The sequence below is a fragment of the Malaya genurostris genome, chromosome 3 (genome assembly GCF_030247185.1).
Source record: "Malaya genurostris strain Urasoe2022 chromosome 3, Malgen_1.1, whole genome shotgun sequence".
Classification (NCBI taxonomy): domain Eukaryota; kingdom Metazoa; phylum Arthropoda; class Insecta; order Diptera; family Culicidae; genus Malaya; species Malaya genurostris.
In genome coordinates this window covers 141,191,141-141,206,867 of record NC_080572.1, presented here as the reverse complement: position 1 = coordinate 141,206,867, position 15,727 = coordinate 141,191,141, and the positions used below count along the sequence as shown (strand labels likewise).

The 15,727-nt window shown below is 35.8% G+C and overlaps 1 protein-coding gene across 1 annotated transcript; it reads right to left on the bottom strand.

Annotated features, from left to right (window-relative positions):
• Positions 1 to 309: 309 nt before the first annotated feature.
• On the bottom strand, positions 310 to 3,071 carry LOC131434009 (uncharacterized protein K02A2.6-like). The gene is made up of 3 exons (XM_058600629.1): positions 2,674 to 3,071; positions 2,230 to 2,460; positions 310 to 1,780 (listed from the first exon to the last, which is right to left on the bottom strand). The coding sequence occupies exons 1-3, from the start codon at positions 3,069 to 3,071 to the stop codon at positions 310 to 312; spliced, it is 2,100 nt and encodes a 699-aa protein (XP_058456612.1).
• Between the last annotated feature and the right edge of the window lie 12,656 nt (positions 3,072 to 15,727).

Here is a 15,727-nt window from a genome sequence, read left to right as displayed (position 1 = left end):
AATTTCACTCAACAGACGAATCATCCCAAAATTCGACAAATAGAAAGGTTTTAAGCACAAAAAAAAGTTATTAAATAGTATGATAAGTGCAATACAGTATGCATAAGAAAAAGTTACCGTAATCCGTAATCATTATTGTAACGTCGCTCAACAAATAAAAAACACGTCTGCTCGTATCCGAAGAGTAATATTTATTATCCTCCATTTGACGTTTCTCCCTGAGTCTAAAGTTACATTTGTTCTACCCTGCGACTGAGTTCATCTGAGGGGCCTGTACTCTACAACTCCTATTTTTCTTTAAACATAGTACTAGCCAACTGAAAAATCCTTCAAATGTGACGGCGGTTTACTATCTCTTCGCGGACGACCTGTTTTACTTATGTCTGCTTCTAGTTGAGACGCCTGTTGCTCCGGCTGTGCCTTATCTGGACTAAAACCCTCCTTTGAAGAGTAAATAGAATGCTCCTCGTCTGGTTCTGGAATCAATTTCAAATGCGCAATGTTTCTATGCAACACACGGTTAGAGACTTTAGAACAAAGTTTTACATCCGATCCAATTTGTTCAACGACCATCCATTCTTCTGGACTGAAATTTGATGACAATTTGTTTTCTTTATGTGACCTTTTAATCACCACCACATCCCCAGCCTGTAACGCCCTTAACTTGGCTTGACGGCGATGATCTGCGTATCGCGCTCCTTCATATTTACGAATCCGATCTCGATCCCGAACTTCGTCCACTGACTGTTGAGGAAGGTACTGCAATGCTGGTAATTTATCTTTAAGTAGGCGCCCAAACATTAGAACCGCTGGAGCAACTCCCGTTGTTGAGTGTGGAGACGAGTTATACATGAGAACACACATGCGTAGATCCCACTTCCAATCCGTTCCTTCTGCCTGACTGATTTTCAGATGCTTTGTTAACATTCCGTTGACCCTTTCGACTTCACCGTTGGCCTGAGGCCAATATGGTGTTGTCCTTCTTAATTCTATTCCAAACTGTTTGCAGAACGAATTTAACTCTTCGCTAACAAATTGGGGACCATTATCAGTCTTTAATGTCTCCGGCATCCCGAAACGACAGAATGTTTCGTGTAATGCTTGAACCGTTAATGCCGCGGTAATTCGATTCATTACAATCACTTCGATAAACCTACTAAAATAGTCTACGATGACTAACAAGTTATGCCCAGATGGCAACGGACCTACAAAATCTGCTGCCAGATCAACCCATGCTCTTTCCGGCATCAAGGTGCGTTTTAATGGTTCTGGAGGTTCCAGGGAAGAAACAATTATACAGGACTTACAACTTTTTACTAGTTTCTCCGCTTCCTTGTCCATGCCCGGCCACCATACTTTCTGTCTAAGTCGCCTTTTCATTGTCCCGATACCTGGATGTGATTCATGAGCCAATGCAAGAATCTTGTTACGCAAAACTGTTGGTACTATCAGCCGATTTCTTCTCAGAACTATATTTCCTGACCGGTAGAGTTCTGACTCGAAAGGTTTGAATGACTTAATCGTATCTGGCCATGGACCTCCATCTAATGCGGTGAGGAGATCTTTTATATCTGTATCTCTAACTGATTCATTTCCCAATTCTTCTAGTGTGACCGCATGCGGAATCGCAGCAGATACTAAACTGTTTATGTAACCTTCATTCATCATTTCAAACGAAATCGGTTGTACCACCGATAATCGCGATAATGCATCCGCCAAATTTGTGGCCCCTGGCTCATATACAACTTGGAATCGATATGATTGTAGTCGCAGAACCCACCTTTCAATTCGTGGACAAGGTTTAGATCGATGTGAAAATAAAAGTCCAATGGTTTACAATCCGTTATTAATTTGAACTTTGTACCTAGAAGATACAAACGAAACTTCTTCACTGCCCAAACGAGAGCCAAAGCTTCTCGTTCAGTTTGAAAATACTTTTTTTCAAGATCCGTTAAAGCCTTGCTGGCAAAAGCAATTATACGCTTTGTTTGATCAACGTTTTCCTGTATTAAAACTGCTCCTAGCCCTGTTGGGCTGGCATCTGCTATAAGAATGGTGGAATCCTTAGGATTAAAAAAACCCAAAAACTTGGCTTTCTCAATTTCGCTTTTGGTTGATTCGAAAGCCGATTGGTGTTGCTGGGTCCATTTAAATGTAACACCAGTACGCAATAACAATCTAAGTGGGTCTGTTCTGGAGGCCAAATTTGGAATAAACCGTCCCACATACGTGATTAGTCCCAAGAAACTTCGTAATTCGGCTGCCGTTGCAGGTGAGCGAAACTGTTTGATAGCTTGAATTCGATTTTCTGTAGGCCTTATTCCTTTTACCGACAACTCGTGCCCGAGGAATTCCAAATTCATAACGTTTATGCGACACTTTTCTGAATTCAGAAGAATATCATGATCTTTCAGACGCTTCAGCAGTGCCGCTAGTCTAAATTCATGTTCCTTTTCCGTTCTACCGAAAACAATCAGATCATCTAAATACACGAGAACCCCTTCCAACCCTGCAACCACAGATTCCATTGCCTTCTGGAAGAGTTCGGGAGCAGAACATATGCCAAACATTAGCCTTTTATACCTGTATTGAAACATTTTTTTTTATTTGAGAGATGCAGAATTATTAGTCCTTGTATAATTACAAAACAAAGATTTTTTTTCCAGAATTTACCTGAAAAGACCATATTTGGTGATGAATGTTGTAATTTCTCGAGAACCCTCCGAAATTTCTACCTGATGGTAGGCGTCCTTGATGTCCAGCTTCGAAAAACGAACCGCTCCATTAATGGTACCTAGCAATTCTTCGATAACGGGTAACGGATGTTTCTCTCGAATAACTGCCCGATTGGCACGACGCATATCCACGCAAAGTCGAACCTCCCCCGAGTTTTTCATGACGGGAACCAAAGGCGAAACCCAGCGAGACGGTTGTGTAACACGTTCGATAATGTCTTGCTCTAAAAGATATGTTAATTTCTTTTCTATCATTTCCTCCAGAGCAATTGGAGCTCGACGATAAGATTGTTGAACAGGTTGAACGGTTTTATCTATGGCTATTTCAGCAACCATCCCTCGTATTTTCGGAAAACATTTGTCTGATTTAACTGCTGCTATGTCGAAACCAATTTTTAGAACATGAAGCTCTTGAGCAGTCTTCTCTCCCAATAAACATTGTTTGTCTCCCTCTACCACATAAAATACTGCTATTGCGTGATTCCCACCTGCCATAATGTCAGCTCGAAACATGCCAATAATTGACAGTACATGCTTTGATGCATAGGATCGCAGTTCTCTGTCTGTTTTCTTGGATGCCTCAAGAACTTTTACTCCAGAATCTTTCATTTGCTTCCATGTATCAGCAGAGATTATATTAGCATCAGCTCCGGAGTCAATAGTCATTGGAATTATTACTCCTCCGACTTCGAAATGGAACACGTTTTTACCCATCGCATAAAACACGTATCCCTCGTTTTGTTCTTTTCGACGATCATCTTCAGTTTCTTCTATAACTGATTTAATTCGTTTAGTTGGTTGTTCATCCGTATAACCTTGAGAATAAAATTTACGTTTTCCAAATAAATCGTATCTGTTTTGATCTTGACCGTTCCGTACGCAACATCGAGCGAAATGGCCTAATATGTTACATTTGTTACATTTAACATTTCTTGCCGGGCACAGCTTACTAGCTTTTAGATGACCAGAATGGCCACATGCGAAGCACGATGAAATTACTCCTTTTTTCATAACCGGTCGTCTCTGCTTAACAAAAGAGCCTCTTCTATCAATCCAATTTACCTGACCTCCGTCCTTGTAACCACAGTCTTTAGCCATCTGCTGAGATTTTGTTTTTGAATCAGACATTGTAGTTCCCAAAGCCACTATTTCGTTCAGTGATCTTTTATCTTTCTTGAGAATTTCCATACGCAGTGCATCTGAACTGCATTTCTCTGTAATCTGATCAACAATCATTTCTTCAAAAATATCAGGGGTAAAATTACAGCGTTTTGCTTGAATTCGGAGTCTCAAGACATAATCTGATAGTCTTTCGACAGGTTTTTGGTTCATTTGTCTAAAAACGTATCTCTCGTACGCAATCATTCGTTTAGGCTCAAAATGATCGTCAAGTGCTTTAATTGTTACATCATAGTAAGGGGGATCTGCCAATACCAAAGGAACAAGTTTAGCTTCCGGTAAATTATCATAAAGTTCTTGCAAATCTGAGCCTCCCAAAAATAATAATTTGGCTTTTCGCTCTGTTTGACTACTTATATCACACGCTTCAAAATAGCATTCCAGTTGCCGCTTCCATTTTGTCCATTCAGCGGCAAGACGGTTCTCTTCAATGTTCATATTGAACGTTCCAATCGGCCGTAGTGAATCCATGACAGAAGCTTCGTTAAAAAAACAATAAAAAAAAGAATTAATTTACAAATTTTGATAAATTCTTCAAAATATTTCTATCGAAATTTGCTTGCTAAGAAAATAAAACTTCATAAGCCTGTCAAACATATACATATATATTTTATTCCTTCTCAACCATTACATATCTCCAAACCAATAAAACTAAAACTTCAGGTAAAAAAACTGTTTTCTCTGCTTCCAATCATAGCTGGCGGCCGGTTATTCATTTCTCAATTCTAAGCCTTAGAAGTGTTTCATACAATAAAATCAATAGTTTTCATCACCTAGCCTCACAAGTGATAATCGAAGCCAACATCTTGCGATAATTCATTCTTAGTTTCCAAAACATTTAATCATCAATTACCGGCTTTACCTATTTTCCTGATATACAATCATGGCCCTCAGCCTTTCAGTTCCGCCATCCCCTATCGTAGCCATCAGCTAGCGACAAATCTTTTCCAAAACCAGCAGTTTTCGAAACATTTCGTCAAAACCAAGTTTGTTTTTTTTTCCACTTTGGCTTACAACCCTGGCTAGTCAAAACTTCTCTTGCTTCAAAATCGTAGCCAACAACTAGCGATAATTCGATTCCAAAAACCAACAGTTTCCGAAATATTCATACAAGATCAGCCAACTCAAACTCATTCGGATTCACCATTTTCAATCGTTGCCAGCAGCTAGCGATATTTCTTTCCTCAAAAACTAACAGTTTTCGAGCTTTTTCATCCATCTTCACAGTGCTCGACATTTCAACCAACTTACAAACATGGCCGCCAACCACGTTAGTTTAGTTACAAACCAACATAAATCACAAAGATTAAGCTCTGAAAGTAGAATTGTAATACACCCGCAATCACGGGAACGTATTTTCAAACTCCTTTGCTGATCAATTCTACCAAGTATATAGAGTCAGTTGGCACAGTTGTAAGTTTAACGCAAAGGATTAACTAACCTCAACTTTGCTTCCCTGGTGTCGCTCAGCCACTCGTTGCAGCTTAACAAAGAAGACCAAAAAAAAAACAATCCCACCTTCGTCGCCAATGTAACGTCGCTCAACAAATAAAAAACACGTCTGCTCGTATCCGAAGAGTAATATTTATTATCCTCCATTTGACGTTTCTCCCTGAGTCTAAAGTTACATTTGTTCTACCCTGCGACTGAGTTCATCTGAGGGGCCTGTACTCTACAATTATCACAACAAACATGAATACAAATGGAATTATTGTTCAAATCAAGAAATTGTAATACTTACTTCGGAAATGTTGGTAAAATTCTGGAATTAGCATTAAGATTAATTTGTTTATTTCTGCGTGCACATTTCACACACATATAATATTTTATATCAATGTTTTTCTAAAACTGAAGAAAACTGCGCAATAGTATGATAAGTGCAATACAGTATGCATAAGAAAAAGTTACCGTAATCCGTAATCATTATCACAACAAACATGAATATGTGGGGACGGGTATAGCGTGATGGGATAGTCGATGCCTTTCACGCAGTCCGCCTGGGTTCGATTCCCAACCCCGCACATAGGGTCAGAAAGATTTTCTGGTCCGAAGAGGCGAATGACCTAAGATGTTAAAGCCTCTATAATTGAAACAAAAAAAAAACATGAATACAAATGGAATTATTGTTCAAATCAAGAAATTGTAATACTTACTTCGGAAATGTTGGTAAAATTGCTATTCTAAACCGTAAGGGATGGTGGGGCAAATGTGCCATTGCATTCATGTTTCTACAATAAATTAACGCCTGATTTTGATTATTGATACATTTATGAAGTATTTTCAGGAGTACCCTCGATAGCCCAAAAAACATTTCAATACGATAATCAATACATGTAATTTTCGGATGCTTGTTGAGCAGCTCAATATTCGCAGTGCGGGGCATAAGTGCCCTCTATGTGGGGCAGAACCACCACCCTAACAATAATTACATTTTCTCCGTAATTTAAATAGATTTACTCTACTGTACTGTTTTCCTTAATACAATCAATAAGATTCACGTTTATTTTCGATATAACATGTACTAAACAAATCATCATCATTTACTTCTCTAAAGTTTTCCGCGGAATGTCGAATTCTTCAGCCGCCTTTCGAATTGTTGAACCACCACCGTGCAAGGACTGGATTGCAGCAAGCATGCCCACATTATCGAAATGACGGAATGCGTAATGAATTCTTACTCGACTGCATGATTTTTCAGTGCTCGATCGGTTCAGTGCTAGAATTTTCGTCTGAGTTGGCAGCTCGATCAACCTGATTGACAGTGACATTATAAATGTCATTGAATATTCGCTCATTTTTTGAATGTGTTAGTGTGAAATTTAAGCGACTTAAGCCATTTCACTACACTCCAGCTAGAGGAATGGATGATGCTGACTAAGGCAGGCCGTTTTGTTAATTTCCAGCGAATTTCAATAGTTTATATTGGGATTCTAAGAAGAACTGGTTATTTACTAGTTCTGTATATCCGAAAAACATGAAGTTTTAAATTTGTATATTCAGTTATATAATGTTTTCGTTTAAAAATAAACTGAAAATCAGCACGAAAACGTGCAAAATCAGGAAAGAAGAAGAAGAAGACGAATTGACAATTCAGTACGCATCTTCTCACTCAATTCCGAATGATTTCCGAATCAACCGGTTGTAGGCGGATCGGTTCATTCGGAATCGGTTGTTGCACTGGAGTTGGAATTGATTCGGAATTCATTATGATTTCCACATGAAATTCCGAATGAAAATTTCTCGCCGATTCGGAATTGATTCGGAATCCATTCGGATCTGATAATGTGGGTGGTTGTGTTTGACAACTGTGTCTTTTTCTGTGTTGTGCAACATACTTTCAAGTTCATCCGTTATTACGAACATTTATTCACAACGATTGTGCAACTGATGCAAAAACTCATGCGTTGATCATATCAAACAGGTAGTAATAAAATCAGCGAAAAAACAATTGTGAAACTCATGCAATCTGCTACGTATTGTAAACAAGAAATTGGATGACATTTACAAAAACATAACAAACATAATTGCTAATAAATAAGTTTCACATTTGATTTTCAATACAACTGCTCTCAACACAAACATGGATCTTGTAAAATAATCTGCACATGAAAAATGATAATGCACACATTGTACACTGAAATGAAAATCTTATTTATACTCATTAGATTTGTCATATGAATCATATGCCGAATATAATTCATAGAAATTATATAGAAACTTATAATTTTTATTTAATGTGTACGTCAAATCTAAATGGACGTTATCATAATGAAAGTTATAAAAATATCCCATATAATTTATATGGAAATCAGATGAAAGTCGTGAATCGTACTGCTTGAAGCTGAAGGAATAGTTGTGTCCTCAATATTCGTCAACTTCTCCAGACCATTTTTTTTCAGGAAGTTCCGCATCTCAATGTAATTTTAAATCGCTGAAAAAACAGCTTATCCAACTTCGTTCAAGGATATGCGTTAACGGACCATGAAATATATATCCGATACGTTTCATTACTCTATCTGTCTAGTAAGATTATTTTTTTTTATATTTTCAGTCACGGGATCTCACTTCTCTTTCGCAAATATCATGAGGTGCTCCCTTACCGAACGGAATACTAGTATAGCTTGAATCCTCAAAGAAAAGTAGTAGTTTGCAATTAACTACTATTCGTATGACCTCCATTGAAAGTTTTATATATATATATATATATATATATATATATATATATATATATATATATATATATATATATATATATATATATATATATATATATATATATATATATATATATATATATATATATATATATATATATATATATACAGGGTGATTTTTTAAGAGCTTGAGAACTTTTTTAAACAATAAAACGCATAAAATTTGCAAAATCTCATCGGTTCTTTATTTTAAACGTTAGATTGGTACATGACATTTACTTTTTGAAGATAATTTCATTTAAATGTTGACCGCGGCTGCGTCTTAGGTGGTCCATTCGGAAAGTCCGCTTTTTTATCGACAAATTTTGTTCAGCGATGAGGCTCATTTCTGGTTGAATGGCTACGTAAATAAGCAAAATTGCCGCATTTGGAGTGAAGAGCAACCAGAAGCCGTTCAAGAACTGCCCATGCATCCCGAAAAATGCACTGTTTGGTGTGGTTTGTACGCTGGTGGAATCATTGGACCGTATTTTTTCAAAGATGCTGTTGGACGCAACGTTACAGTGAATGGCGATCGCTATCGTTCGATGCTAACAAACTTTTTGTTGCCAAAAATGGAAGAACTGAACTTGGTTGACATGTGGTTTCAACAAGATGGCGCTACATGCCACACAGCTCGCGATTCTATGGCCATTTTGAGGGAAAACTTCGGAGAACAATTCATCTCAAGAAATGGACCGGTAAGTTGGCCACCAAGATCATGCGATTTGACGCCTTTAGACTATTTTTTGTGGGGCTACGTCAAGTCTAAAGTCTACAGAAATAAGCCAGTAACTATTCCAGCTTTGGAAGACAACATTTCCGAAGAAATTCGGGCTATTCCGGCCGAAATGCTCGAAAAAGTTGCCCAAAATTGGACTTTCCGAATGGACCACCTAAGACGCAGCCGCGGTCAACATTTAAATGAAATTATCTTCAAAAAGTAAATGTCATGTACCAATCTAACGTTTAAAATAAAGAACCGATGAGATTTTGCAAATTTTATGCGTTTTATTGTTTAAAAAAGTTCTCAAGCTCTTAAAAAATCACCCTATATATATATATATATATATATATTATACTTAACTAGTCATATGGTATATATGAACCTATCTAAATAAATTCGAAGTGAATATAATATGCGCTTCATAAATTGTTCCAATGTATGTTGTGCGGATATCTAGTAATGGTTATAAGACGCGCCAATAAATTTTACTCAGACTGGAAATTTCATTCGTTATATGGAAATCCTGTAAAAATAATGTTAAGAAGAGTTTTATGTTTCATAAGATTATCTCATATATTTGACATGATGTTGAACACATCTTGTAACTATTATTGGAAATGCTAATAGTGCAAAATCATTAGAATATCATATAATGTGAAAAAGAAAATTTAGCTCAGTGTAGAATTATTCTTTTGTGTTTTTGTAAGTGAAAAATCGACAACGAGCTGCATTTTTATGGTGAAACATGTATTTGTACGACCGAAATTTTCAAGCTCCTTTAAATTAACGTGTTTTGATGATTGTACAAATTTCTGTGAAAATAACAGTCTATTATTTTTAATGAGAACCATCGGATTGGTGTTTGAAATACATGAAGTACACGCTTAAAAATACTTACTCAAAAATGAGTAAGATCTCACTCATCTATAGAAAAAGTGGAACAACTCTAATTTAGAGTAACTCTGAAGTTACTCAAATTTGAGTGAAATTTTTTTTTCACATATACCAAATTTGCAAAACATTGCTCATTTTCTGAGTGTATTGTATTAAAATATTAGGTAATTGAACTCAATGCTATATCAAGTGGTGAAAGCAAATTTGCTCAGGCACCAATCATACACTTATTCCTCATAAATGACATTTGAGCATATTCGGTTTCATTCTAAAGCACAACACGGAGTTTATCATTACGGTTTTTGCAGACACAACACCGTTTGTGTTGAGTGACTCACCCTCGAAATACGCGATCTCACTAACAAAATATACAACCTGTTGCTACAAATGGTTATTACAACTTTTAGACTGATCTTGCGAATAGTAACAAAAAAAAACGAGTTATTGCGTTAAACTCAAATTTAGAGTAGGAGTTACTCAATATCATTGATGATAACTACTCAATTTTTGACGTTTCCATGCATCATTTGAAAATGAGTAACTAGTACTCAAACTTTGAGTAACTTTTTCTAAGCGTGTAGGGGAGAGAAATTTCAAATTCGTGCGCGCCAAAATAGCAGGGCTGCGCACCCATAGAATTGACATGATATGTTGAATGTGATGCCGTGCGATGGCGTTGCTGAACTGAAGATTGATTTCGCTCCAAGCTGACAGGGTCTGCTTTTCGTTCAATATCTTTGAAAAGTGATGTCAGGTCTGCTTATTTTTTTTAGCGAGATGAAAACCAAATACAAATTATCTGATTGATTTTTGTTTTCATTGCGTATATAACGCTGTATTCCTGCAACTTTTATGATAATAATCTCATGTCTGCAAGTTTTGCGTTCAATTCAAACATCTTGCACAACTTTTTTGCAAGTTTTGAATTTTATATCAATGTTTTTCTAAAACTGAAGAAAACTCAACACTGATTTAAAAATCCATGAGGCAGCCAAAACAATGCAGACTCTGCAGAAATATATTTTTTACAGCAAGGTTATCAATTCGGATTAGCATGTTTTGCCTTGCGGAGAGCATCAATCATTTCACTAATTTTTCTTCCACAAGAGATTTATAGCAATTTCGACGTATATTGTTCCCGGTACAATTATGACAGCCGTTTGGAAAGTTTTTGATAAGTTGCACAATTGTTATAGTTACTCCCGTTTTACATGACGATGTGAAATTTTTTGTAGAGCTTCTAGTGAAACATTAACAAGTTGGTGATTTACTGCACAATTGTTTTAGATGTACTTAAAGTTGTTCTACAGTGATTTTTTCGGTAGTATTGTGAAACTTAACAGTGATAAGTTGCACAACCAATTTTAATATATATTTCTAAACATATCTAACATAAATAACATTTCTAAATCAATTGTAAAACATCTTGAAAGTTCGATAAGTTACATTTGCTACTTGGGTATTCAATAAACAAACCCAAGTATGTATATTTTTGAAAAATCTCGGGTAATTTTTCAAAAGGGCGTATAAGCAAGTGACAGTTTCTCTTTAATCGATCTCTCTTTCGATTATTGTGATGTGATTAAAAAGATTTTCTTTGATATCACTATTCTGTTTGAAAGTCGAAAGTTTCGGGTATCATTTCATGCAAAGAGTTGAGTGATAAACGTGGAAACCGCTTGGTAATTAATAGAAGAGAAAGTAAAGAATGAGAAACTGTTACTTGCTTATACGCCCTTTTGAAAAATTAACCGAGAAATGCGCATTCTATGTGAAAATCGTGGGGGTGGCACACTTGCCCTTTTGTCCCAAAATGGACCAGTTTCTGATTGGCTGATTTTGATGTTTCTACCCGCACATTATGAAAAGAAAAACCTTTTTCAGGTTACACGAGCAATGATGCCAAGTATAAAGAAACTCAGAAGACAAGTTTATTAAAATGTATAATTTTAGCTCACCAATGAAAATGAAAATTTTCAGAGAATGTTTCACTTTTTTCAATCTCATTTGTAATAAATGTATATAATGACAGCACTGTGTAATTAAAATCAGCATCAAGCCGTTTTTCTTTTTAGTGAATTAAAGTGTAACCAGAAAAGATTTGTTAAATTAGTGTAAACTCAAAAGTGTGTTTAATTTTACGAGAAGAATGAACTGTTGTGTTCCTCACTGTGGTCGCACTAAGCCTTTCTATCCAAACTTGACTTTTTCCGTTTTGCAAAAGATACGTCAATAATGGATTCAATTTTGCGTTTAACATGAGATATTTCGTGTTTTGTCATCTAAGCTCAATTAATGGTTTTTAAAGGCATGTTCAGAAATGTTCTAGTTCCAGATGCATAATATATATATATATATATATATATATATATATATATATATATATATATATATATATATATATATATATATATATATATATATATATATATATATATATATATATATATATATATATATATATATATATATATATATATATATATATATATATATATATATATATATATATATATATATATCAGTTACAAAATTTAAATCTAGATTTTATAACAAGAAAAACTGGCAGCCCCAGCAGTGTTTTACTTGTGTTTCAAACAGGCTTCCCAGCAGTACTGCTTTTCAATGACATCCGCCACGAGATAGCATGAACTGTCTGAGAGCAAAGTCGAAAGCCCAGTCTACAATATGTGTGAAGCATATGCCGAACTGTAATGGCAACAGCGCTCGCATCCCTCTCAGCAGGCCGTTCAATTTTGTTGATTTTTTAGCGCTTGTTGAACGACATATTGCACGAAATATTCGTTCAATTTGCTCGAACGGTTTGTTGTTGTTTTTTCTCTTGCAAAAATAGTGTGAAAATTAAGTGTTACCTTTACATAGAAAGAAAATTTGTTGTTATTCTACGTGAAGTAAAAGTATTGTGCAGGTATGTATTGTTAGTTTAAACGAATAAGTGGAAAAAACTTCAGAAATTCTGCAGTAAAACTAGTCCAACGGGGCTCCAATTCCTCATGTTAAAAATGGCTCAACAATGGACCTCTGTCTGCCGGGTTTGTTGAACGAAAAAAATGGCATTCGGTTCAACGGTCTGTTTCAAAATCGGCAAACGAAGGACCCGTGTTGGCCTCCCGTTGAACGATTGATTGGACTTTCATTGGACCAATGATTCAACGTATTGGACCAATGAAGGACCACCGTTGAACGTTTTTTTCTAAGTGGGATACCTAAATGAATGCTGTCACTGAGACAGTTTGTACTCGCCAGATTGATGAGAGTATTCTATCCGGAGAGTAGTCAAACCGAACGGGCTGTTTGTATCCTGTTTCTTTATGTTCGCTCTTTCGCATGAACTGTTACGGCGACAGCCTTTGAAAATCGAAGACATCCTTTGATTTTTAGGGAATTACTGTTACGAAGGGCTGTCGCGAGCCGGCTGTCTCATCAATGTCTCTTGAAGTAATAAACCGGCTGTTTCGGGAGACGAGCTGTGGTTCATAGTGCGCTCGCACTATTTCGATTGCCTCAATGAAACGGTACTAGTACATACGATTGCGTTGTTGGGACTAGTACATACGATTGCCTTTGCAGGAAACATTAGGGTTTCATTACAACACATTACCATTGTGAAATATAGAAATTGTTTTAGATTTATAGATACTGTCAGCGAAGGCAATGAATTTTAATAACTAACGAATATTAAAAGATAAACACTGAGTTTTGTGTAACGGCTCATATATCTTAATTTCTAAAGTATTGATACTTAGTGCTTTCTTCTTATTCCTAAAGAAACAGATACACTTCCATTCATTAATAATACTCCAAAAATGTCTTATGCATTCTTATTCTGAATGATGACGTTTTGATTTTTCGATCGAATCGTACACACTTAAATTTTTTAACTGAGTCTCGGCAAAAAAATGCCGAGATTCGCACAGCCGAGTAATCAGCAATCATCTCGGCAAAAATAAAATTACTGAGCGTCTCGGCACCTTAAAATTTGACAAACGTCAAATATTGCCGAAATCGTCAGCATAAGATTTACTGTTTGCTCAGTGAAACGTTCACTGAATATTCGGCAATCCAATAAAACGAAAAAATGAAAAAAATAAATTACCGAATCATCAGTAATTAAAAATCTAGTCAATTAATTTTGTTTGTAATTTCTCAACATTATAAACACGCCATTCAGGATCAAAAATTCATTTTATTAACACTTAAAGGAGGCTTACAAATTTGTTGCCAGTTGTGCTGAAAGCCTCTACCTGAAAACATGTAGCATAAAAAAAAGCGGCGTTTCCAGATGCGACCACCTTGAGTCGAGCTGGAAATATGAAAATAAAAATATATATTGATTTTTGGCTTACAAAAATGTTCAATATTTAATGATGCATATACGGTATTGTTACTTACTTTGATCTATTGCATTATTCCATGCATGGGGTTATTTTTTCGCTTATCCTCCAAAGTTTTGTCTCGAGGACGCTTTGAGCCCCGTGTTGGGTGCTTTTCCCTTATAATCGCGAGTGCTCTGATAAAGTCGCTTTTTATAAAGCGAAACATGTCACTATATTTATTCAATATTTTTACTTGTAAGTGGTTCCACGCTTCTTTGAAGATTATCCATTTTTTCACTCGAGAATTTCATCAGAAAATAATCGCACAATGCGTAGCGAAAATGTAACGTGGCAATAAATGACAGCTGTCGTGCTGAATCTCGGCAACAGCTAGCGCATATTCCGAAATCTCGGCAAACGTCTCTGCTGATGTCGGCATATCTGTTGTTTACTGATAAATTCAGCAAGCAATTATGCCAAATTTCGGCAAAGTGAAGCATTTTACCGAAATATCAGTGAATGCATTTAACGAAGTTCAGAAACATGCGTATTGATTACTGAGCAATCAGCAAATTTACGTGTTGCTGATCAGTTTCGGCATTTTATTATGCCGAGCTCAAGAAATGGTTTTAAGTGTGTAGCTACTTTTCACAACTATTTAATTATTTAGTGTATTTAACGTTACTCCACCAATTGTTGGCACACTTTGGTACCCGTGCCACACCGATTTCGTTGAAATTATAGAATATGATACTCTCAACGAAAATAAAGTGTTTGGTGCACTTTGAATAGTTTTCGACCATAAAATTGAAAAGACAACTTTTATGTTTATATGTGACCAAGTGCTTTCAGTTTTTGGATAAAAATGTTTTAAAAAAATATAATGCAATCATTAGGTTTCCCAAAAGCATCAAATTTTTTGGTTTACCCCAAACTTTGTTACAAATTTAGAATTCTCAATTGTTCTTTTTCACATAAGATTCAATCAACTAATAGCTTAAATTTATTTAAATTTAGTTGTTCATTTAACATTCACATGGGTTTTGCCAGCAGTTGAAGAAATGAGAATATGAAAACGTTGAGTTCTTAATTTGTTACTACCTTTGAGAACCGATCTTCAATAAACCTTTTTTGTTTTCATAAATATCACAAAACTATAAAAATTAGTTTATAAGTTTTTTTTTTATGGAATTCAGTGCCTATTAATATAGCTTCATTGCGGCTTAAATTGACTTTCCCTTTGCTATCATTGCAAGTTTCTATGTACTCCCAGGACCTTGTAATTGAGCTCTTTTTCGTTGAGGTGGTAGATCTTTTAGTACCATCTACACAAATACAGGGTCCGCAACCATGAAGTTGATTGGGGAAGCCCTCAGATAAAAAGTAGTTCAACAGATGGTTGTTTATGTGTTTTTTCCTGATGGTGCACATTAATAATTTTTGTTTCTTGAATGGATCGAGAAGAAAAGTTCAGAAGATATTTTCAAATCGCAAATCATTTAATTAAAATCTTTGAATTATGAGGTATTTTAGATGAGACTGATGTAGTCACTTTGAAACCCGAATTTTGAATGGCCTCGAAAGACATGTGTTATGTACCATTCGACTCACTTCATTGAACTTTTAACGTAATAATGAGCCCGGGGGAACGATTGATATGTG